At 39.9% G+C, this 25,676-nt stretch overlaps 1 protein-coding gene across 2 annotated transcripts in view; it reads left to right on the forward strand.

The window, feature by feature from the left end:
• ctnna1 (catenin (cadherin-associated protein), alpha 1) overlaps window positions 1–25,146 on the forward strand; it is a 67,965-nt gene extending 42,819 nt beyond the window's left edge. For both annotated transcript variants that reach the window (XM_086013278.1, XM_086013287.1), the window contains exons 13-18: window positions 1,077–1,228; window positions 4,115–4,225; window positions 5,607–5,788; window positions 11,050–11,155; window positions 21,133–21,267; window positions 23,552–25,146. In XM_086013278.1, coding sequence (XP_085869404.1) covers window positions 1,077–1,228; window positions 4,115–4,225; window positions 5,607–5,788; window positions 11,050–11,155; window positions 21,133–21,267; window positions 23,552–23,842 — 977 coding nt within the window. In that variant the 3' untranslated portion in view covers window positions 23,843–25,146. The remainder of the gene's footprint in view (window positions 1–1,076; window positions 1,229–4,114; window positions 4,226–5,606; window positions 5,789–11,049; window positions 11,156–21,132; window positions 21,268–23,551) is intronic.
• The last annotated feature ends 530 nt before the right edge of the window (window positions 25,147–25,676 follow it).

A 25,676-nucleotide genomic window follows, 5' to 3' on the forward strand; every position in this document is an offset into this window, starting at 1 on the left:
CGACTGGTCATTTATCTGATCATTAGTGGGGGGAAAAACATTGATAATAAATTTAAAAAAATGTTGGTCCCTTAACGTTAACAACAGACATATGAATTATAGGCACAACATTTGACCGCTTTACAATACTTTGCCCTTTAGGATTTAACTTTGCAATAAAAATGGACCAATTTATATAAAGTAAATAAAATTATTGGCGATACATTTTGGGTGGTTGGGGGTGAATTTCAATGTCTTAAGTTGTAATGCATTTATAATATAAACAAAAAATCTTTAAAAAATACCATAATTTTTACAAGAGCTAATATCGGCCAATTAATCGGTCGGGCCCTAGCATAAGCTAAGGTTTTTCAATGTTCATACTGTGCGAAGAGCGGTTGTGATGTCATTTTCAGTCAACAGAAGTGACAAAATGGCCACCCCCCATAGATGGCAAAAAACTGGTGAATTAACTCTTATTCCACAAACGCAATATTTATCAGAATGCCTTGTTTCAACTAGTGGGCTTGCATAGAATATATTCTTGAAAAATATATGTTTGAGTTGATGTCCCTCTAAGATTTATTTTACATGTGAATCACTACCTACGTTTACATGAACACATTTATTCTGATTAAAAGCCTGATCAGAATAAAAATGGACGAGCCATGTTTTGTTGACACGGAAGTTGCTACGGCTTCTTCTAGTATTTCCGGCATGATTGGACAATGTGCGCATGTCAAAATAATTTGTTCCGATCGAAAGTGTGATACATTGACACAAGTACAAATCGGATCACTATTTTTAGTGCCCATGAAAACAGTGCGTCTGAGAACAAAGGACTGGTTACTTAGATATGTGGTAGTTAAGAGGAAAATTAACCAGTACATAAACATGTCGTATAGGTGCAAAGTTGAAAAATAACTTCTGTTTATGTGCATTTGTGTCCAGTCTTGGCTGTTGTTGGTGTAACAAGTAATTTTGATTTGTATGTGGTTACATCGTGGTTGCATTGGCCTAAACTCACTGTGGTTCTTCAAAGAAATCTTCCTCAATATTGTTTTTTTCCCCCCACCTTTCATCTCACCCTGCCTCAGTTATGCCACGGTTCACAGAGCAAATTGAGTCTGCAGTAGAGGCCTTGAGCGCGAACCCCTCGCAGCCAGTTGATGAGAATGAGTTCATTGATGCTTCCCGTCTTGTATATGATGGCATTCGAGACATTCGCAAGGCTGTCCTCATGATTAGGGTAGGTTGCACACATTGCTTCCCATCCTCATACAATTTATATTATATCTTGTTTTATCTTGTGCAAATGTGTATGAAAATGTTCATTCGAACCCAAACAATTCATTCATTTATACCCTTTTGTTATTGCTGCCATGATGCTTAAAACAATGGACATCCGAACCCTTTGGAGTGAAAAATATATCATCCAAGCATAGTTTTAACCAGTCTTAGATGAAGTAGGCATCCAGATGCTTATCCTGCTAACATTGGAAATTATATATATTTGAATACCTAGTTCCTTACAGAAAAGACAGTTGACCAGTGGTTCCCAACCTTTTGTCCCCAATGAGCGGTGCATGGTAGGGCTGATCGGCAGAGCTGGGCACCACCCTATTTCCCGTCTGCATATTTAATCGACCCATGTGGTCCCAGTCGAGTCAGCCAAACAACATCTTGAACAGACTTAACCTGTACCATGTTACACGCAGGTGCCGCGCTCATGACACGCGGCAGAGTAAGGAAAAAAAAAAGAAAACATTGTGTACCTGGTCCCACACATGCAATGACATTTGCCCCATATTGTTTTTATTCCACCGATCACCATGCTGTGCTTGTTATTTTTGATATTTTTTCTTTGCTTGGTGGCATGGCTGCTCGTGTGGGGCCTGCTTTTGACGTGAAGATTACGTTCTCAATCACACAATGACACAATCTTTGTAAGTGCAGACTAGTTTTGTTTTTCTTTCTCATTTAGTGGCATGCACAATTAAAGGTTTTGTGGCTTATAAGACACAAAAGTAAACAGTAGGCAGCTATTCACAAATATATCAAACAAAGTCCCCTTGTGTAACATCCAAGCACGATAGAGACTGAGCCAAATGAAATGGCTTATACTTAAACAGATACTTGAGTCTGTCTTCCTCTGACATTACAAACAAATATACAGTCATGTCTGAGAGTTTACAGAATAATAAACTAGCATTGACACTGCTGTGTGTTGGGGGTGTGCTTTTTTTTGGCCCGCCAAATATGAGCTCAGTTTGTGAGCCTCCCACGTTCATCTGGCCACAGCAGGTTATATCTACGTCCCACAGAACACCATTGACTGGCTTGAAAGGGATACCTGTGAGTCAGTACAGATTTGTACCTGAGCACACCTAATTTCTTGCACAACAAGGACATCACTACATTCCATGAAACAATAGACCTTCACTTGTTTTTAGGAGTGTAACGGTACGCTAAATCAGGGTTCGGTTAGGTTTTTTTTGGAAATTTCAGTTCGGTATATCTTCGGTACAAAAACAGATTTTTTTTTTCTTTTAAATGTTTATTTTGAAAAGATGACAAGAAAACCCTACTTTTTTTCGAAAAAATAAATAAAAGCGAACAATTCGGGTGATATTCTAAGAAATTACACCAGAATAAAAAATACACTAACAATAAAGGTCTCTTAATTTTGTAAATTTATTAAGACACTGAAATCTTTAAACACTCAGCAGCAACAGCCTATGACACATCTAAGTATTCAAGTTATGCCAAGTTGTCATTACAGTACATATATACACTTTTTGTGATGAAAAAAATACATACAATAACAGTTGCAATTATTGCTAACTATATTAAAACTATTTTTCAAATGAAAAAATACAGTAACTTTAAAAAAAGTCTTTATGAAATTGTATACACTTTTTACTCATTGACATCTTTGAATGTTCAACAGCATATTGTAACGAATTGGGTTATCTGTGTTGTGGTCAGATTTGTGTGTTGCTGAGTTGTGATGTTTCCGAGGTTCATAAATGTATCGTAAGGCAAGCGAGTGGAGCAGCGGAGAAGGAAGAGCGCGAGCAGTTGTACTTGGATTCATAAAAACGTGATAATTAAATTACGTCTGACGGCGTGTTCCTGGAAGACGCTACAATATGATAAATCTCGCTATTTAAGTTTGACGTTTTTGCTCCCTTGTCTAAGAAACATTCACAGTCGGATGATGCCGTGGATGTTAGACGTGCTACCTGCCGCCCATCTCAAGTAGCAATGTCGGCACACAACTTTCGGACTTAACCACGTACCTTTTCCCATCGCCGATTTTAATAGGACAGCCAGAATGCTCCCAAACAGGAGACCGCAGTGTATGGGGAGACCTTCGAGCTCTGGCTCTTTTCTGGCTCTCACTGTTGTGCCGCCACTCTCCTCTCCCGCATGCAACAGTCAATAGCGCCCGTGCGTAAGCTCGCGCTAATAAGTGGACCGAACCGAACACAAGTGGACCGAACCGAACATGCCATACCGAAACGTATTAATACACCCACGTGCACCGTTACACCCCTACTTGTTTTTAGATGGACCTACTCCAAACTGGTGAAAAATGGGAGGTATCGAACCACTTAGTAAGCTCAGCATTTGACCACCTTTTCTTTGTTTTCATTCTTTCTGGTATTACAGCTTGCCAAAACCACATGAGTAATGAAGTTATACTGTTCGAATGTTTGCGTGAAAACAGAAGCATATGGTCACTTATGTTAAAAGATTGCGACGGATCAAATTTGAAGTAGCTACAATTGGGGTACACAAACTCTTACATCTTCCTCTTGAATTCTGAAATATTGTGGTTCCACTTTGTTTTTATGATACCTTATTCATTCATTTTCTTCGCAATTTTCCAAGAAGAATATGGATAGTTTTTTTTCTTGGTTTGTTTTTTTTATTTTGACAAATCTACATTTTCACATGCCAAGTTAGAGGAAACAGCCCTGTGTCGGTGTAATGTGTGCGTACCATAGTGTTTATCCCAGATAGGCTTCATTCATGTTTTGTTATATTATGCAAAAATAATCCTCGGTGTAAAGTGGTAACTTATTTTTCTGCTTCTTTTATCATAAATCTATACCTTGTTCTTTCACAGACTCCAGAAGAGTTAGACGACTCTGACTTTGAAACTGAAGACTTTGACGTCCGCAGCAGGACCAGCGTGCAGACAGAAGATGACCAGCTGATTGCTGGCCAGAGTGCAAGGGTGAGTGTAGTTTCTGTTTATATTATTAACAGACATAATGTACTTTAAATTATACTCTCACAACAGAATTTTAATAAACAAAAATCCTTCATTAGACACTCGAGCAGTGAGTAATAATAATTTTAGTCGATGATATCATTGCTAGAGAACACCAGTGGGCATTACGTCAATTTGACGGGTCTCGTACTTCTTGTATTGACAAAATCCTGATACTGCTAGTGTTAAATAAATATAAATATCCTCATGTCTCTTATAATGCACCCAGGTGAACAAGGCGTGCAGGTCAGAATGAGCACCACCATGTGCATTGAAGAAGAAAGTGATGAAAACGGTTTCATTCCTTTTAACTCTTTAACAAACAAAAAAACACATTACAAATTTTTTTTTTTTTTTGTGAGATGCTGGAACAGATTAATGGCATACACATTCATTCAATGGGAAAAGCTTATTTGAGATGCATGCGTTTTTGAGTTCTTAGCGTGGTCAAGGAATAAATTGAACCCTTATCTCAAGGCACCACTGTGATCCAAATCTTGGAATTTAGAAAATAAGCAGGCTTTAAATACAGCTTGTTTTCCTTTTGAATCTAATTCATCACACTTATATGAACAATTCCAATATAAGGAACAATTGGTTTCATTTAAAGTTAAGACATTTAGTTTGGACCCTATTTTAAAAAAAATTAACGGCCGTGCCATGATTTAAAGTTTCATCGTATTTCCTGTTCTGAAGATGTCCTTAAATTGTCCATACCATATAGGTGGATGGAAATTGTCCTAAACATCTTAGTGCAGGGTATTAAACTGTGGTAAATAAATCTGTATTGATCTTGAGCTGCCGTGTGCATCGTTTTGTTAACCTTGTAAATGTTGGGTAGTATTATTAATTTTGCTCAATGCTTCAGGGTTTTCCTTTTTTTTTTTTTTTTTTTTTACTTGAATATACTTATGTATAAGTATTATCAGTATATACATTATGTATACTCGGCGTGTCAAAATTATTTTGATTACCGTCCACATCGTAGTTATGGTTTCCCTTGAATGGAAAATTGTTCTACTACTTTTCAGTGTATTTTATAAAGATTATTTTGTATCAAAAATGCCCGCAGTATCTCTGTCATTAATAATTAAGGCAATTTGTCGTATTTGATATATAAACATGTAGTTAATGCAGCGCAAAATAATGTGGTGGGCTGGATCTAGCTCCCTGGCCACAAAGCTGACAATTGTGACGTATACTAAAGTTTAAGATGACCAGTAATATAGTTTGGCTCTAACCTGTAGTCTCTCAAAGCACCATGCTGGTGAAATCCATTAGCCTTAACCATACAGCAACATTTTGCTGTTTTAACCTGTTATTCTTCAACTATTCCCTGCTTTAGGCTATTATGGCTCAGTTGCCACAGGAACAGAAGGCAAAGATAGCAGAACAAGTTGCCAGCTTCCAGGAGGAAAAGAGCAAGCTGGATGCCGAGGTATCCAAGTGGGATGACAGCGGCAATGACATCATTGTTTTGGCCAAGCAGATGTGCATGATCATGATGGAAATGACAGACTTCACCAGGTGAGTTTGACTTTGCCTGTTCTATTCCTCCAAAACAAGGACAATGGTCTGCCTGATGGACACTTCAGCTGGCCGGTGGAAATAAATAACAAAATGCTTGAAGTTGCTCAAATAGTCAGCGAAACAGTAGTCTTTTTTTATATATGGCTGGCATGCGCATGTGCGTCTCTAGGCGTGGATATTCTACACAGTACACACACTTGCCAAATTGTGACACCTTGTCTCGGCTAGCTAGAGTGGTTACGGAAAGTCTTCAGACCACTTGAAATGTGTCACTTTCTGTGTTATCTCAGCCATTAGCCCAAATCAAAAAATATTTTATTTCTCATTAATGTACACTCAGCACCCCATGTTGACAGAGAAAAAACTGAAATGTAGACGTTTTTGCATATTTATTAAAAAAGAAAAACTGAAATATCATATGGTCATAAGCATCCAGACCCTGACGCATTTTATTGAGTAGAAGCACCATTTTGAGCTAGTACGGTACAGCCATGAATCTTATTGGGAATGACGCAACAAGTTTTTCACACTTGGATTTTTGGATCCTCTGCCATTCTTCCTTGCAGATCCTCTCCAGTTCTGTTATGTTGGATGGCGAACGGTGGTGGACAGCCATTTTCCGGTCTCTACAGAGACGCTCAATTGGGTTTAGGTCAGGGCTGGGCCAGTCAAGTACGGTCACAGAGTTGTTCTGAAGCCACTCTTGTTATTTTAGCTGTGTGATTCGGGTCATTGTACTGTTGAAAGGTGAACCTTCGGCCAAGTTTGAGGTCCTGGGCACTCTAAAAGATGTTGTCCTCCACATCTCTGTACTTGGCCGCTTTAACCCATTAAGCCCGGGAGCGCATAACTGCGTTTCTGCCACTAGAGCCGGGAGCACTGTTGCGTCTTTCTACCTTTCAAACCGGGAGAGCGGCTACGGCACTGTCCTTTTTTAATCCAATTCTCCGTCTCTTAGCCAACTTAATGCATCAGAATATACATGTGACGGTGTCGCGAGACCGCGGAGGATGTCGTGGAATTTATTTGAGCCGTAGGTAGGCTAATGACGGACGCCATTGATTGCCGGGAGCTCTGATTAAAGTAACGGCAGTGATATATAGACGACGTGAACGACCAGTGGAACCAGTCGAACGTGATATGATATGGTTTGTAGACAATGACGATATTGACGTCTTTGTAACAGAATAGATGATGGTAACTACCACTCGATTTTTTTTTGTTCAATTAAAATAGTGCTTCTCTTGCACTGACACGTTATTTTTACATCTTCGAAACAGTAAATAATAATAAATTCTGCCTGTGTGAAAGCCACATGTATAAGCTCTTTAATTCTTTTGGAATTATGTTTCTGTCTGCTACAGGGGCTGATATATTAATCATTGTGTAAGTGTTGAGTTTCTGGGAGAACTTCAGGTTTTCAAGGGTAATTCCAAAGGCGACCTTAGGTTTTGGGGAGCTGTTGAGAGAAGCGCTTTAGGCCTTAATGGGTTCATCTTTCCTTAAATTGCAACTAGTTGTCCTGTCCCTTCATCTGAAAAACAACCCCACAATATGATGCTCCCAACCACCATGTTTCACTATAGATTGTATTGGGCAGGTGATGAGAAGTGCCTAGTTTTCTCCAGACAAACCAGACAAAGTTCATTCTTGGTCTCATCAGACCATAGAATCTTATTTCTCATAGTCTGGGAGTCCTTCATGTGTTTTTTTTGGTAAACTCTATGTGGGATTTCCTTTCTTGCACTGAGGAGAGGCTTCCGTCGGGCCACTGCCATAAAGCCCCGACTGGTGGAGGGCTGCAGTGATAGTTGACTTTCTGGAACTTCCTCCCATCTCCATACTGCATCTCTGGAGTTCAGCCACAGCGATCTTTGGGTCCTTCTTTACCTCTCTCACCAAGGCTCTTCTCCCACGATTGTTGAGTTTGGCTGCACGGCCAGACCTAAGAAGAGTTGTGGTCGTTCCAAACTTTTCCATTTGAGGATTATGGAGGTCACTGTGCTCTTAGGAACCTTGAGTGCTGCAGAAATTCTTTTGTAACCTTGGCCAGATCTGTGCCTTGCCACAATTGTGTCCCTGATCACCATGGGCAGTTCCTTCAACCTCATGATTCTCATTTGCTCTGTCATACACTGTGAGCTGTAAGGTCTTATATAGACTTTTCCTAATCAAGTCCGGTCATCTAAATTAAACACAGCTGATCTCGAATGAAGGAGCAGAACCATCTCAAGGAGGATCAGAAGAAATGGCCTCCATGTGAGTTAAGTATGAAGGTCACTGCAAAGGGTCTGAATACTTCTGACCATATGATATTTTAGTTTTTCTTTTCTCATAAATTTGCAAATAAAATCATTTCTGTTTTTTTTCTGTGAAGATGGGGTGCTGAGTGTACATTGAGAAATAAAATGAACTTTTTTGATTTTTGGCAAATTTCAAGGGGTCTCAATACTTTCTGTACCCACTGTATATGCGGCGTTGACAGAACCAGAAGGGAAGCCAATACAGATATTGTACTACACTGTCCAAATCTGTGGAGATACAGTGAAAATTCATGCATAAAAATAGAAATGAAAACAAACTCAGTTGTGCTTGGCACAACAAAGTCTGATGAGAGCAAAGATGAAATGAAATCACATGGCAGATGAAGGATTGTGTGGGTGAATATATAGGTGTGTATTATTCCCTCACGCCGGCATGGTATAGTAGCATACAGAAGGTCAGTAGCTAGCTAATTCCAACTTCGCCCATATTATTGCCCCTTCAACCTTGAGCAGGCACAATGCCTTGCCAAGGTTAATGCTCTGTGAGGTAATTGATCTCGACCTCTCATGACAAATCTGCAGAGTGAGAGTGATTCTTGTTGACTTCCTGCATTGCTTTTAGCTATCTGTTGGCCCTTATGAATAAAGCATTTGTGGCTTGGAGACATTCAATATATATTTGGGGGCCACCTGATGTAGAGTTTTGGGTAGCTGGGTATGGCCTTAGTTCTATGTGGCTGACATACATCTTGGCCCCTGCAGCTTTGTCTGGACCTTTGGTCTTCTGCTCCTTCTACTCACCATGAAAATCTCCCCAAACTCTCCTCTTGTCAGAGGGGCGTGTTATTGAGTAATCTGACCACTTGTGCTGGAAAACTCAAGTTTAGTTAAGTACTCTTTGATGGATGTAGAGAAAAAAAAATCAGTAAGAGCTTAGGTAAAACCAGGCCTTAGCGAGTACTTTTTCTAATTACCTGGGCAGTGCAAGGTTTCTAGGGTGCAGAGCTGATTTGTAAACCACTGCTAGTTGCTCATTGGTCGAGCAGATTTTTCGCCATGTGATTTAGTGCTGTTCACTGTGGACACTATTTTATATCCTGAAATAGGTAAGTTTTATATTCCAATAAGAACATATCCTGATTAGGGATGTAATGATTTATCGATTTTATATCAATATAAATGCTTAAAATATGCATTGATGTACTGAAATTAAGGAATCGATTTGCTACGCCATGTTAACCATAGCCGCTCTCTCATGTCTCTGTCGTAAACAAACTGCATACCCACATTGGGTAAATGATTTGACACTAGAACTGCCAAGATTAAATTACTAACGCGACAACTTCAACGATCAAAATCGTCGACAGTTAATTGTAATCGTGGACGCCTCGTTTATTTATACATCTAATTATTTGCCGTAGTGTTTTTCTCTCAAAAAAGCCTCGTATCCCACGGCCAGCATGCTTCTCTGCGTCGCCCATGCGCAGTAGCGGTAATCCAGGTCATCCATGATGTAAACAGAAGCATTGTGGGTAATAGCGTCATGGCTCCTGAGTTAGTGTTAGCAATCGATGCCTGATTTTATTCTTCACATTGGGACAGTCGTTTCTGAAAGCTAGCTTTAGTTAGCACACACAGGCTACCATGGATGTTATTTCTCTTGATCAATATTAGATCAAGAGAAATGAACCGCTTAATCGAAGCAAATCAGCACTTAGTGAAGGAAAAGTAACAAGGATTCCCCCAGTTGCGGAAAGCAAAGAAGAAAACCTAAAATAACGACGTACATGATAGAGGTATGAATTATAGTGTCAACACTTGTATATCTTCCTACAATATATCAAATGTCACAGAACTAGTGTGATTTTAACTTTTCTGGCTGCATATCTAGATAAATTTAACAGACACAATCTACCCTTTTGCTGTGTGTTATTGGTGGAGACTGCAGTGGTATATTCCATTGTCTCCACAACACTCCAGCAATCAGTTTTCTTACTTTTTTTATATCTATTCTAGGAACACAAACCTTTGCCCTTCAAGGTCTTAGTTTTCCCTTGATAGATTCCACTTTGTGCTTTCGCATGTAGCCTCTTACATTAGGACACTGTTTTACTTTACAGCAGGGCACCATAGGGTAAGTGAAAATGAACATATTGCAAACTTCCATCTGTCTGATTTTATTTTATTTTTTTAAATAGTAAGCAATGTGTTGACTTCAGTTTGTCTCTTGCCAAATGTGTCCCTTAGTCCCTTGAGGTGAAGGGGGGTAGCAAAGTGTTAGGGTGGATTTGATCACAGGGCTCAGTTGACCTGTGTATGGTAAAAAATTGTGGCAATATGAAAACATTCCAGCTAGCATATTGCTGTTGTACATTCGGGTGAGGTGTGTTCATTGTTTTTTGCTGGACCAATGATTGCAAACTAGTATGCTTTTCAGATCCGAATACTTGGGTGTCAACAATAATTACGCCTTCTATAAAAGCGTTGTGATTGAAATTTGCTAACGCTTGTTGTCCTTTTTAAGTGACATGGTCTTGTTAGTCGGCTGATTTCATGGTCTGCTGCATAGAGATTCAATTTAATAAGTAATGCATGAGGTGTAACTCAAATCTTGCATGAAGAGACTCACAGCAGTACCATATGCACATTTTGTACATTCTAGTTGGAGGACATTTCTGGTGAGTCTGATGACATAAGCATTTACAGAGGTTGCTGTTGTGCTCCTCTATTATGCAGAGATCCATTGCTGAACCTTTCAAATGTTGATATACTGGTTTACTGCAGGTATCTGTCTGGAATGATACAAACCACAGACACCTGTTCAAAATTTCACATTGACTCTGACCTGCGGTACTCATGTATTGTGCATTACTGGTTTCCAATTAGGGTTTTATCTAACCAGAAAACCACCCTCTAAAACAATTCAAATTCACACATGACCACCAGTATAAAAGAACAGAAACTGCAACTGATCTTTAAAACGTTTTTCTCCAGGGGTAAAGGACCATTGAAGAATACATCTGACGTCATCAGTGCTGCCAAGAAAATTGCAGAGGCAGGATCAAGAATGGACAAGTTGGGTCGCACCATTGCCGACAACGTAAGTTGCTGTTACGCTACAACCCACAGGTTTTCATGTTGCTCTTCACCATCCCACTCAGTGACATTTTTAATTTGGATTGCTGAAAGACAGGACTCGTGTGGACGCACACAGGCCAAGCATTCACTGATCAATTTCGTTAGTTTTTGCCCCGTTTTACACCGTGCTCCTTAATCTAAAAAAAAAGGCACACACTGTAGAGTCCTGCTGATGTTAACCGTTGCCGTGATTTGTGTTTTTTATGAAGATACTCTTAATAATATTAACCAGGTTCTCTCAGGAGCACTCATTCCCTTTTCTTGGGCCTTTCACCTTCCTACTCCGCCCTACTCCAGATTCCATCATCCCATACCATACATTCCTTACCCACGAGATGCTGGCCCTCGATATAGGGAAACACGCATTCAATTATCTATGGCTTCATATTTCACTTAAATACTTGCACAGCACTACTCATCAGGGAGTAACTGTACATGATTTATGCCCCAACTTATTCATGTGACCCGTCTTCAGCACTCTTTTTCTGCAATATACATACATTTATGTATTGTAAAATCACAGTTTTGATGTTTGCAACAAGTTCTGCTTGTCGGATTGAGATCTTCTGAGACTGTTTGAGTGGTTGAAATGAACCCACTGGTCTTCCAGTCTTTTCAAGAACATGTCGCCACTTAGGAAGTGAGTGGTGCGAAAAGGCCGCCACAGCATTTCAATTTTGACAATATTGAAAGTGTTGACCTCTTTGCTCCACTGAACTCAAAATGGTGCTGTTTAATACTACACCGGCCATGAAAGAAATGCTTCACTCCTACTTAGATTAATTCCCAGCTAAAATCACAAACATGAACAGCAATGAAGTCATGGTTATACAATCTATTGATTTGTTAATGAATCAGATGTAATATAGAATGGTCTGTTTGATTATACTACACATGCATACTACACAAGCCAGATTTTTGTTTGGTTGCCTTTGACCTTTGCACATCTCTTAAACAGATTTGGTTGTAAACATCCTTATTTTCCCAAGTGTATTACTATATCAAGAAATACTTTGGTATAACACTAGGAGGGACATTCAGTTGATGTGCGTCCTACGTTTGGGTGGAAATAATTTAACAGCTTTTCAAAGATACAAAAAGTCTAGATTTACTGGATCATTCTCATCTAAGCATGTCTCAAATGCTCATAGATTCATATTACTGTCCCACACTCATTGCATAGTCAGTTTTTTACTTCATTTCATTGGAATAGTTGCGCTGCCTTTGCTGCATGTTTTTTTATGCCTAACTGACAGTTTGAAAATGCTTATTCATGTTAATGAAATCTGTGATATCCCCTAAAGAAAGCAGTTGGACGACTGAGTGTGTGCATACCTGTACATCTCATGTAAATGGGCATTCACTTGTATCGTGCTTTTCCACCGAGAAAACACTCAAAGCGCTTAAACACTGTCTCCTCATTCACCTACTGATGACACAGCATCAGAAGCAACTGGCTGTTCAGTATCTTGCTCAAGGACACTTCAACATGGTCACAAGGGTCGGGGATAGAAATCAAAACCTCTGGGTTGGGAGACGAGCGCTCTACCACTGAGGAGATGGCATGGTTCAGAGCCTTGGTGGCAAGTTAATTCTCCCATCAATCCACTTTTTTTTCACACTGTAATTCACGTGAACACAATCTGTGCTTTTCAGAATAGTGTTTGAAAAAATGTAACACTTGGTACAGAACCCTCAGGCTCAAAGCCCATCTAGCTTACAAAGCTCAAACAATTATGTGACACTCGCTCATAATGCAACCCGTCATATTTCGGCATAATATGCAAGAAAAGGAGATTGGAAGAGGAAGGTAGAGAGAATGGACGGTGCATTTCTGTGGAGAGAGCAACTTTCCTCCTGAGAGATGAATCCATTAAGTGTGCTTTGCCCTTTTAATTAGCAGTATAATTGCCAGGTGGCGCTTTCTAAACTGCATGCATTTACTCACCCACAGTATATGTATATTTAGGACATTTCTCTAACAAAGCATGGTGATGCATCAGGCTTGCCAATAGCAAAAGGTATGCCGTGTATGATGTCTGCATACTCCAGCAGCAGTAGTTAAGTGAATCACCACTAAGATGCATACATACTGACAGCAGAGCAAAGGCAATGCTGGGCCTGCTCATTAACCTAGGCATATTAATCACATGCACTCCATGCTTTGCCGTAGAGAGCCTATGAGATTTTACTCCTCATATAAAACATTAGCAGAAGGTCCTACATTGATGGCAAAGCATTTCACCCCTCACTCTCCTTCCTAAGACTTTGTTGGGCTTTATGTCAGTGATCAGAGAAATGCAGATGATTTTGCTCTTTTTTTTTTTTGAGAAACATTTAAACATGTAATGAACCCTAATGAAGTGCAAAGAAGTGAGACCTGTAGAGCTAAGTGGTTGGATTTAGGTCAGTGTCGTCTGTAGGATCTGCACTGCAGTTTATTAAGAATTTATGACCCTCCTATGCAGTGCAACTCGGATTTCTATCAAAGCCCGCCGATCAACAAATAATGCTGTGTAACTGAGATTTATAACCATCAAACATGTTTGTCACTGTGTAGCCCAGGGGTTGGCAACCCGCGGTTCCGGAGCCGCATGCGGCTCTTTGATCCTTATGTTGAGGCTCTGCGTGGCTTTGGAAAATATATGTGTCCGATTGAAGTGTATTGTAATGTCTTCCAAAGACACGACGTCAGAGGTAGCTTGTTATCTCCCTTTTTATTATTCCAACATGGCTGCCTTTTTATTATTCCAACTACGATGCAAAAACAGTTCTGTCGTAAGTACACACAGATCTCTTTGTCCTCGCCGTCCGCTCATTCCTTACTCGCACAGCCCTCCCATCCAGCGAGTCGCGTAATGCATTCAGGAACCTCGGAAACAACATAGTTTAGCAAAACACAAACATAACCACAATACGGATAACCCAATTCGTTACAGTATGCTATTTGTCTTAAAAACGTGCATCACGTCTTCTTAGTAAGTCAAAGTTTTTAACTTATTTCTTCAGACCTTGTGCAATTTCCTTCTTCAGGCATTTGACTTTTACAGCCCTTGACGAAGTGTCAGCAGGAAGCCGGCGTGCTCAAAAAGCACAGCGACACTAAAACTGCACAATATCTGAACAAAGTGTTTTATTTGTTTTTTTTTTGTTTAATTGTAGTTGTAAATTGTGACATTATTCGGACCCCGAAATATTAAAATAAAATTAGATAGTCACTGTTGGCCGAAAATCTCGGAAGTCCAAATATGGTCAAATTCATTTTTTTTCATCATAAATCGATTCTCATGGTCTGTCCATACTTCGTCTGTAATTTTTATGCAAGTGTAGCCAATTTAAAGCAGTGAAAATGGCAAATTGTCAAATAAAGCACGATTTCACCGCCGGAGGTGTGTGTGCAACATGACGTGTTCTCAGTCTGCTGAATGCAGCCATAAATTTTCAGCTCAGCAGTTCAAGGGTCATCTTTCAGCCAATTGGAGTTTAGTCCAACTTAGAGCACTCCATATTTGATGGTTGTGACATTTATCAATGTACAATTGATTGTTTTGAAAGGTGTTCATGGATGTTTTTTTTCTCTGTTTAATCCTATAACGGGCAACAAAATATCCATCAAAGATCCAAACATGCCGGGGAATCAATTGCTCTGCCCATAAATCCACTTCATGTGTCAATATAGTACTGTGCAATAGGAGTGAAATGAGTCCTTATAATTCAACAAAAAAAAAAAAACATGCTTGGTAATTTTTTACTGCCTCGGGTACCCGTTTATTTGGTGTGCACCATCGATGAGACAGGTCAAGCAAGCCGCAGCAACAGTAACACACCGCCAATGCGGTAAGAAGGCCAACTTAAAAATAAATCTTTAATAATTAGATTACTGCAATTTAAAAAAAGGAACACTGTAACACTAATTCGACACCCTTCATTGGTTAAAGCATATTAATCCTTGTGATCGGATAGGCTGCACAGCTAGAAAAGACAAAAGTAAAGCATTTGCTGTGCTGTAGCGCTGGACACTGCCGTATTATACAAATTCTATGTTTGATGCAGCTGGGCGATTATGATTATGTACATAATTTTTTTTTATTTTATTTTTTTATTTTCATGCCAGATACCTCAAACGAAATTATTCTCGGTTTTAATTAAAAGCCTATTTAGAAAAAGCAGAAAGGATTGTGGAAAGTGCCGTTTTCTTTTAATTAGAACTTGCTGACAGTGATCGTCTGATGTGAACTGTATGAGCCTGTATCGTGTTTTGAGGCTCCACATAAGATATGTTTTATTAGACCACTTTTTTTAAAACCCACAAAAAGAGTGTCAGTCAAGGGACACACAGGTTGCTACAGCCTGGGAACATTAGCGACAAAAAATAGGGATATGTTGAAAGATGGGACTCAATTCAGTTGAATGCACCAGTGAGGTGTGCACGGTTCGCTTGCGTTTTTTTCCCGCTACAGGTACATATGAAACCATGAATATGTTTAAGTGTTGTTGTAAAACAAAATGTATGTGTACTTATCATACTGTATTTCTATGGCTTGTCGGCATGTGGCTGGCTGCTATATCTCATTTGCTTAAAATTAGGAAATGGATATCTCGCTTGTGTGCAGCATGTGTGCATGCCTCTCTTTCCCTCCTTTCCTGTCAGTTTGGCTTTATCTGTCGATCAGTGCCAAACTTGAAAAGAGGTCAGTGGTTGGCTGGCCTGAGCTGTACGTGGAGCGGAAACATGATAAGGCCACATAATTGACTATTGTTAATTACCTTGAATGTTCATATCTAGGTATTGATAGGGTAACAATGCATCGCGCAGCCTGGCAAATAACATTAACAGACCCGTGTTTTTCGCTATTGTTGTATTGGTGTGCCCCGTTCCCACTAAACTGTTCAAATTGGCAAATTGTTGAAAAACACCTGCCTTCTTCTACTTCTCCTTGTGTAAGTTGTGGCCTCATAGACAGTAACAATGTTGCATCAATGACATTGCTTTACATAGCTTTACCTTGATATGCACAAATGGTTTTTGAACAAACCTCACTGAAAATAGAAAACCCCTCGGTTAACTTCTCTGTAGCACCCAACAACAGGTTGTTGGCATTGGCTCATTTGAATGCTGCTGTGTCAGTAAATATTGGAACTTGGCATTTCCTCTGGGTGAAGCATCTTAAAGGTCAGCAGCTCTGCCTCTCTCTGCTGTGTAATAGAATTCAGCAAAACTGCGTGGTATTACCAATGATTGGACCTGACCTTCCTGATCATTATTTATATCAGGGGTCCCCAACCACCGGGCCGCAAACCACTTTGGACCGGGCTGCGGGGGGCCGCACAGACGAAAGGAAGGAGAGAAGAAATAAAAAGTACAGTACTTCCAGTTTATTTATCCAAGGCTGAAAAATATTTTAAAAAGTGACTGGATTATCACAGTTACATCCATCTATGACTGACTCTTAACACATGGCAAGTTGTCGTCGTCGCGTAACAGTAATATTAAATGCATAAGCTAGCAAATTAGTAAAATAAACAGACGTATTTGGAAAGTCGATGACAATGTGATGAGTTTTATGTATTAGCTCTCAAATTGCCACGGTTATCAAATCCATAATCAGAGCAATCAAAGGAATCATTGATTTAATAAGCCATTCATTCACAGTTTCACTGTACAGGCCCGTGTGGTGGTTTTAGGCTTGCATGGTTTAATCTTGGAGGTTATATTAATATGCTACTGGCAGGATCAGCCAGGTAATATCCTGAGCACTCAGGGTGTAGAGGGCTGCGCCGGACAGGCCAGCGCAGCAGTGCTGCAAGGTTCAAAATGTCGCCCACCCAGCAGCTTTGGCGGCTTCGTGACAGGAGTGCAGCCGGAGCTGAGCGATGTGGAGTTGAGTGTGCAACGTGGCTCAAGGGAATCTGTGCAAAATTGTGGGGCGGCCGCCTCTGTCATCGACCGATCTGAGTTGATCATCCATTGGCAGAGCACAATTTGCAGTCAGCTAAAAATGTTGTCATCCATGTTTACCACATGATTCCGATCAGGAAGGTAAATGTCAGGCTGGGGAAGTGGTATGTACAGTATTGGGTATCAGATCCTGGTGTAAGTGCATCCCTATTTCATAATATATTAAAAGCTTTTTTTTTTGTAGCCCCCTTCTATCTGATGCCTTTGAACAAAACAAAAAAATCGCTCACTTATGGACGCACTCTGAAATGCTGTAAGCGGGAGAAAGCCTACTAAAACAGGGAGAAAGCCTACTAAAACATCGTAACTTGAACTGAACTAATATCAATTAAGAATTTCTATCCCCAAAACTGACTGAGCAAATATATTTTTGCACATACTTATTTTTTCTTCACCAGTGGTCATACAGGTTCATTAGGATGATTTGAATCGATTGTACGCAAGTCCATTGACGCATGTCGTACAGCAAACGTAGTCAGAATGCAAATTGCAGCCTGCGAATCCCGCACAGGTAACTACAGGGGCCTTGAATTTGCATAATCCAAACAATCTTAGTGGATCTTGTCACTTCTGCGCAACTTCTGTATGCACTTGTCACAGTGCGGGAAGCCTTGCAGAGTGAAGCCAGCAGCTGAGCCGAGTACGAGCACAAGTGATGCTTTCACAGCGCTCTGCTCTCAGCCGTCTGAATTCTTCCCCAAGCCCTTATTAGCATGGCTGCTGCATTCAGCCTCATCGCAGGTCTTGGCGAGTGTGCGCGTGTATGTGTGTGCACGCACACACATGTAAGTAAATACACACACACACACACTCAGTATTCGTGCAAGCTGCAGTTGAATCCTCGTGTTTCCCTTCTCCCTAGTTGGATATCGCTCTTATTTACTTCTCCATACGGTTTCCCCCCTGGCACACTCTTCATCCCCATGCTTTCTCCAAGTGCTTGTTTTCACTTTTATGTTTTTGGTTCTGCCCAGCTTTTTAACCTTTTCTCTTGTTCCCGTTTTCTTCCTCCTACCATCTATGTATTAGTCCTCATCTGTAAAATGATCATTCCCTCCAGCTCACTTTCCCCTCATCTTCTTTTATACTTTTCCTTTAATGGAACGCCAACTATTACATATCCCTCCTCTGCACTTGGCCCATATTTCTATTAATCAGGACTATATAGTGATGATGAAAGCGATTCAACCATTTCATTTAAACCGTCACAGGGCATCTATAGGGTGCTCGATAAAGGCTAAAAAGGAAAATACAGGTCTGGTGGACGCTTTAATGTGCACATGCAACAGGACAATCAATATAATGGCAATATTGGACTTTCAGTGATTTCCTGTACCTTTTCTGGCATTACGATTTCCATATTTAGACTAAAACCTATAGAATAGTCTGTTTTAACTTAGGATCTCATGGAACAAATGGACTTTTGGTGAGATCAATCAAGGATTGTGGAGCCACACAAATCTTTTTTATAATGTACTTCTGTCAGATTAATTATTATTATTAGAAGTATTTTTTTTAACTGCAAACTCTCACACTTTAATATATGACATTTAACCCTCCCCCGAAAAAACAAAAACAAAACTGTTTCTAATGGCCAGTTCAGCACTGATAGCACTTTTTTCAGTACAATCAGTATCATTTGAGTATTCACAGATAGGGCTGCACAATCTATGGAAAAATATCGATATCATGATAATGGCCTATATGGCAATATGCATATCGCCAAGACATGCAAGAATTTTGGGGGATTGTATGCTTTTAACTTAAGTTGACCAGTCAGATGCAAACTTAAACGCGCATTACCAGCCAATAGTTGGACAATGTCTAGGGGAATTACCACAAAGCAAAGAACACGTTGTGCTTGCTTATTCTGCCCCATGAAAAAAAACACATCTTTCATTCGATAAAATATTAAATATCACAATATTGATTTTGCTTTATTCAACATCCATATTTCATGTTTTTCCTATATCGTTCAGCCCTACTTGCTGATACCAATAACCAATGGGTGATACAGAAATTATATCTTAAAATTGTTAGAAGCCACCCACTTTTCAAGTGAAAAAAAGTATTGGAACGAGAAATTACATCATCCGAAAATTTGTAGGACAACTATCTGACTCCATTGCTTACTTCCCTTTACCTTGTACGCTGTTTTAAAAGTGAGACAGCATCTTTTTTTATGAAGAGTCTTATGCATTAGCTCTAGAATTGCCAGTTAACCAAGTACCAGCGGAGCGATCAAAAGAGCCATTGATTTAATGAGCCATTTGCGGTTTCACTGTGTGTATTTAGATTTGCATGGCTTAATCTTTGAGACTATGTAGATATGCTGACAGGATTGAAGGGTGGCGGAGCGCTGCACATTGTTGCCAGTCCGCTAGCTGGCTCAACTTATGCTGAGTAGCGTGGGTGCTGGGGTTAGAAACTTGCAGCTGTAGCCCACTATCACAACTCAATCACTTGGCCGAGCAAAGGTCATCATCCTTTTTGCAGGGCATGATTTGTGTTTGGCTAAAAGTTTTCTCATCCATATATGCCTTAAAGCGGAAGCCAACCCAAACATATTTTTTTCACGAATATGTTCCCAGCAGGCCCACTTGTTGAAACATGGCATTCTGATTAATTTTGCGTTTGTGGTGTTAATCCACTTGTTTTAAGACATCTCTGGGGGCGGCCATTTTGTCTTCTGTCGACTGAAAATGACATCACCACTGCTCACAACGACCAATCACGGCTCAGATTCAGAAAACAGGTCAGCCGTGATTAGTCGTTGTGAGCAGTGGTGATGTCATTTTCAGTCGACAGAAGACAAAATGGTTGCCCCCAGAGATGTCTTAAAACAAGTGGATTAACACCACAAACACAATATTTATCAGAATGCCCTGTTTCAACTAGTGGGCTTGCATAGAACATATTCTTGAAAAAAATACACGGCATTCTGATTAATAGTGCGTTTGTGGAATATGAGTTAAGCAGTAAAAACCACCCGTTCTTGTCCATATCAGGGAGCGGCCATTTTGCCACTTGCTGTCAACTGAAAATGACATCGCAGTTGCTCAGCGCTCAGGTAAAGACCAATCATGGCTCCGCTTCAGAAAAAGGCGAGCCGTGATTGATGTAATTTTCACTCGATAGAGAGTGGCAAAATGGCTGCCCCCTGAGATGGCTAAAAACGTGTGGATTTTGCTCCTTAACTCATATTCCACAAACACAATATTAATCAAAATGCTATGTTTTGACTATTGGAGGCTCATAGAACATATTTTTGTAAAGATATTTTGGGGGCTGGCTTCCCCTTTAGAGTATATCTGAATGTCTGACATTTCTCCTAAAACAAATTATCTCATCTCAAATGCTTTGATATCACTTCAAACATGGGAGGTGGGGGGACTCTTGCCATCTGGCCTTTCGTCTGAAAATACTCGAGGTCCATTGTTGATGTTTAGTTTTTTTCAATAGTATACAAATTGACATTGATTTATGTTTTCATCCTGCAATGTTCCCACATTGAAATGGCTTGAAACGTATTTAATCACAAATAATAGTTCCTATTATTGTCAATTAACAGTGCCACATTTTAAACTGTAGTCATATTTTTGTATTGAAATTCACTTGACAAGATTGTTGACACCACCTACATGTAAATCATTTGTATTAAAATGTGCATTCTGTTATTTGTGCCACCTATGACAAAATGAATTATTTCTGTGGGTGTTTTGAGTTTATCATTTTGGCTCTGAGCGTGTTGCCAACATGGTTGCCTAACTTACCTGTCATGCTGCCGCCAAGTCAACTTCAAAGTGTGGGATCTGCGTGTCTGTAGAATAACATTAATAACAAGTACTAGCAAATGGTTGAAGTGACAAATTTGATTAATTGCAACCACCCACAGGCTGGTTAAAAACAAGAAAAAAAAGAAGCATCAACAGTCCATTCTTAGACTGCACACGTTAACACATTGTCTTTGTGTCTTGCAGTGCCCGGACTCAACCTGCAAGCAGGACCTGCTCGCCTACCTGCAGCGTATCGCCTTGTACTGCCACCAGCTCAACATCTGCAGCAAAGTTAAGGCTGAGGTTCAGAATCTGGGAGGAGAGCTTGTTGTCTCGGGGGTAAGTTCACCATCATTTTAATCGTGGACGCCAGGGTGCCATCTATAATTTACTCTCTTCGATGTGCTCAGCCACCAAAGTAACTGAAGAGTTGCGCAGCAGTTAAAACGGATGTTAAATGACATGAAATAAGCCTAACTGTTGGCGAAATATTTTGACAACTCCTACAAGGAGCGCAAAGTTGAGTGTGGACATCTCTAAGGTAACCGGCTGAATCCTGGGAAGGAGGAAGACGGCAAATGATTCAAATCATTCAGTAGAAGAGCTTTTCAAGCGCTACCCATCTCACGTACTTGCGTTGTGTCGCGCGGTGCACATGAAAATAAAACGGCAGTTGATAGAGCGTCACTCGGTTGCTTCGGCTCCTGTCACATGAAATCAGTACGTTTGCAATGAATACAATACGTCAGGTCGCTTCTGAAAGTAGTGGCTCGAAACAACACTTCCCACATCTCCGTATAGCTGTTCAAGACTCACACACACCTTTTTAACTCTGCAGGGAATGTTTTCATAAACATTTTAATGTTTTTAATTGGCATAAGTGGAGAAACGTTTATAAATTTTCACCTCCTATTGCTATTTTGTGTAGTGTATAATAGCACTTATAGTATAGTTATAATAGTACCACTTGCATTATTGAATCTTTTAGAATCAATGATCCTGTCAACTATTCTATCAATTAATGGAGTAATCGGATGGCTGTAAACTTTCCACCAATAGCGAGGGTGCTGTAGACTGTGAATGGTCAAGACTAGTTTATGTAGCCTGGAAATGTCTGGGGGGATATTTACTGTTACCGGCAAAGCCTTGGGGTAAAATTTTTGTTTGACATGCTTTTGTTGACATGACATTTTTTGGGGGGCTCTAATAATAGGCATGCAGTATTTTCTTGTCTGGAAATTAGATTTACCGAATTTGGGGGAATGTAAGTCACACTCTTTTAAATATAGTTTGGTTGGTACTGTGACTCGCACTCAGGCGCGACGTATATCTATTAAAATTCAAGCTTGAACTGGCACCCAAATTCCCTGTTCCCTAATTATGTTGACGGCAGCAAATGAATTCAGGTTGGATTCGAAACTTCTGCTTCTAACTATACTGGCTACAATTCTAAAATGGCTTATCGTAACTAGAATCCTGCATCACATTGTGCCCAAAGTTAAAATCCTCTTTGCTTATGGCGACTTTTGCTGCTGTAAATGGTAAATCCTTGTGGTGGATGCTGCATGCTAAACAAGCGAGCTAGCTGGAAAGACGGTGCCTTCGGTTTTGTTGCCCTGAAAGGTGACAGCAATGTAAAATTATACGTCCCACGTTGGCTACGACGACTACTACTGCTACTACTATTACTACTACTTCTTCCATTGTTCTCTACTTTCATTTCTTCTTTCTTTCTTTCATTTCTTCGCTTTTATGTGGGAGTTGACAAATATTTTGTGTATTACCGCCACCTTCAGCATGTGGTGGGGCGACTTGTATTCTGAAAATACGGTCATTGTATTGTTGCCATTTCCTGTTATATGGTTACCATATCTCTTCTCTTTACCACCACTGATGCTCTTCTTTAGTCGTGTAATAAAAAAAATACTAGAAGGAATTAAAACTCAACAACTGTATGTCTTACATGCTGTCTCATATAATGACTGTTTGAATACAAAATTTTGGTTTGACTTCTGTTGCAGATTTTTCTAGACATTTTTGGCCAACTTCAAATGTTTCCACTTTTTAGAGACCTAGGAGGTTCCACTGTATTTACATCTAATTACACGAGTACTTTGTAATTGTTTTTGTTTTTTTTCTCACCATTTGCGACCTCAACCATTGTAGTATTTGAGTTTGGTTTTGTTGAATTAGTTCTAGTGTATATAACAAAAGTAATGGCCTTGTTTATTAGAAAGCAAAGATTTTGCCTTCATGCATGTACAGTTTTCAAGATGAGCAATGTTTACAGGGTTAAAGCATTAATTAGCCACTTGTCATTCAACCTGATTTTAATAGCAAGCCTCTGTGCATGAAATAATGAATAATCCTTTCAGCAAGGATGACAGGCGACCGCGCTTTCAGCACTTAGCGCAAGTGTCACCAACATCTCGGAGGCTTTTAAATTGTTGAGATTAAATTAGTCTGACCTTCTTCTCTATTCTCCAATTCCTCACATATTTATATTTATATGTCAAAACGTGAAAAGGTTGTTGATTCTAGGATCCAAACAATGAAGCCTTTGTTTTCCAACATCTCAGAGGCTAACTGTTTTTGCACCTCTCTCTCATTCAAACATGAACAGTTGGACAGCGCCATGTCCCTCATTCAGGCCGCAAAGAATCTGATGAACACCGTGGTGTCCACTGTAAAGGCGTCGTACGTCGCCTCCACCAAGTACCAGAAAAACAAAGGTATGGAGGCCCTGAATATGCCCGCCATTTCCTGGAGGATGAAGGCACCTGAGAAGAAACCTCTGGTGAAGCGAGAGAAGCAAGATGATGGCCAAACTAATCGGGTCAAGAGATCCTCTCACAAGAAGCACGTCAACCCAGTGCAGGCTCTGAGCGAGTTCAAAGCTATGGATAGTATCTAGACCCCCCACCCACACACACCCCCACCTCTTGTTTATGTATAGAGATCAAGCTTTGTGTTTTATTAAAAAGAGCTTTTAACTTTTTTTTTTTTTGAAAATTATCTTTCCATTGGTGTGTGTGTGTGTCTGCCTCATCTCAATTCCAGAAGACTGCTGTATACTGTCTTATGTGGAAAATAGTAAGGGATCAGTTGGACACAGGCGTTGTGTTTTGTACTTTCACATTTCTTTTCTATTGTGTATGTATGACCTAATTCCTCAAGACGATTCTCATTTCAGTTGTATTATTACCATGCTGGGGTTCTCTGGTGTTTTTCCTATGTTTGATGATAGTCTGTACCACAAATATCAACTATGCAAACTCCCAATGGCCTTATTTTAATTTGAGCAATAATTGTTTGGAGCATGCACGGTGAATGTGAGATTTGAATGTGTCATGGTCCAACTGTAACAAGCCAAAGTTATTAGTATATATTTGTACCTGTTGACACTTGATGACAGATTCGTCATCTCCATGACACATTTTTGTTACTTTTTGTATTCGCCCATTTCCCTTGGGGGAGGGGGGGTGCATATAACTGAGACATATTCTTGGGACTCTTAAGACAAACGGATCTCCCCTTCAGCCCAGCTCTGAGCATTTTGAGGCTTATCGATGAAGCCTTATAAAACCCAGTGGGCCAAACAATCAGTAATGTACGCTTGTTCGCCGCAGAGCTGCTGAGTTTCTGTTTTTCTGTCAATGATACCAACCTCAAGAAAATAAGAATGGGTCCAAATTGAGGTATCAATACTTTGCTGAACTCAGCCTGGGAGAAAGGCATGGCAGGCAAGTTTCTCCCTAATGACTTGTTTTCTGTTGTCTTAAAGCTTGAAAGATGGTCCAGATTCTACATGGTCAACTATCTTTTAGCTTTAAATGTGTCATTTGATCTAAAATAGCTTTTTGATGACATTGATTATTGATTGCAAGGCTTTTTTTTATGATTTCAAAGACTGGTTTGGTTTCCCATCCAGATTGTATTTTGCCCATTTGGCAACAGTGAACTAATCCCTGATGGGCTTGTATCTGCTCACTCTAAGCTTCCCCCTCCCCAACATGCACAACCAATCATCTCAAAGGTTTTTTTTTTTCCCCTTTGGTTTGCGTTTTGCAGTATTTGATTTTGGAATAGATACAAGTAAAAAAAACTTTGCTGTGCATTCCTTTTTTGTTCTTTATAGCTGACCTGTTAGTAGACGCTACATTGAATCCATGTGCCTGCTCTGTATTTCGATAACTGAATAAACCATCAACTCCAAAATGTTTTGTACTCAATTGATTCCAAGCTACATTGTGGATAGATAAATTGTTGTAAAACATTAAGAAGATAAACCTTGAAGTAAAATATTTGTTTACTAGAAATGACTCCTAGTAGTTGTTGAGGGAAGATACAAGCATGTATACAACACAAAACCATTTTATAATTGCAAACAGATGACTCCTCAATATAAAAGTTGGGTTTGTCTAAGTGGATAAAACTACTGAAGGGAACACACCCTTCATTCCAGCTGTGTAAGATTGTCACCTTCCACGATTTGGGGATGCATCATCATTATGGTCCGATGGGGAAATGTTAGATCGCTGGTCATAATCGGTCACAGCCATCCCTTGTGGCCCGCTGTTTAGCAACAATTAGGGAATGGATTGATGTAGAGGACATTTTTGCAAAGGACATGGAAGTCAAATTCAGATCAGACTGCATTTATAAAAATATGAACATCATTCTTATTAAATTTGCATAGGTTTAACCCGAGGTACCCGGAGATCTTCCCATTTTCCTAAAAGATACAT

This window comes from Filicampus tigris, chromosome 2 (assembly GCF_054856515.1).
Source record: "Filicampus tigris isolate MCC_2025a chromosome 2, RoL_Ftig_1.0, whole genome shotgun sequence".
Taxonomy (NCBI): Eukaryota; Metazoa; Chordata; class Actinopteri; order Syngnathiformes; family Syngnathidae; genus Filicampus; species Filicampus tigris.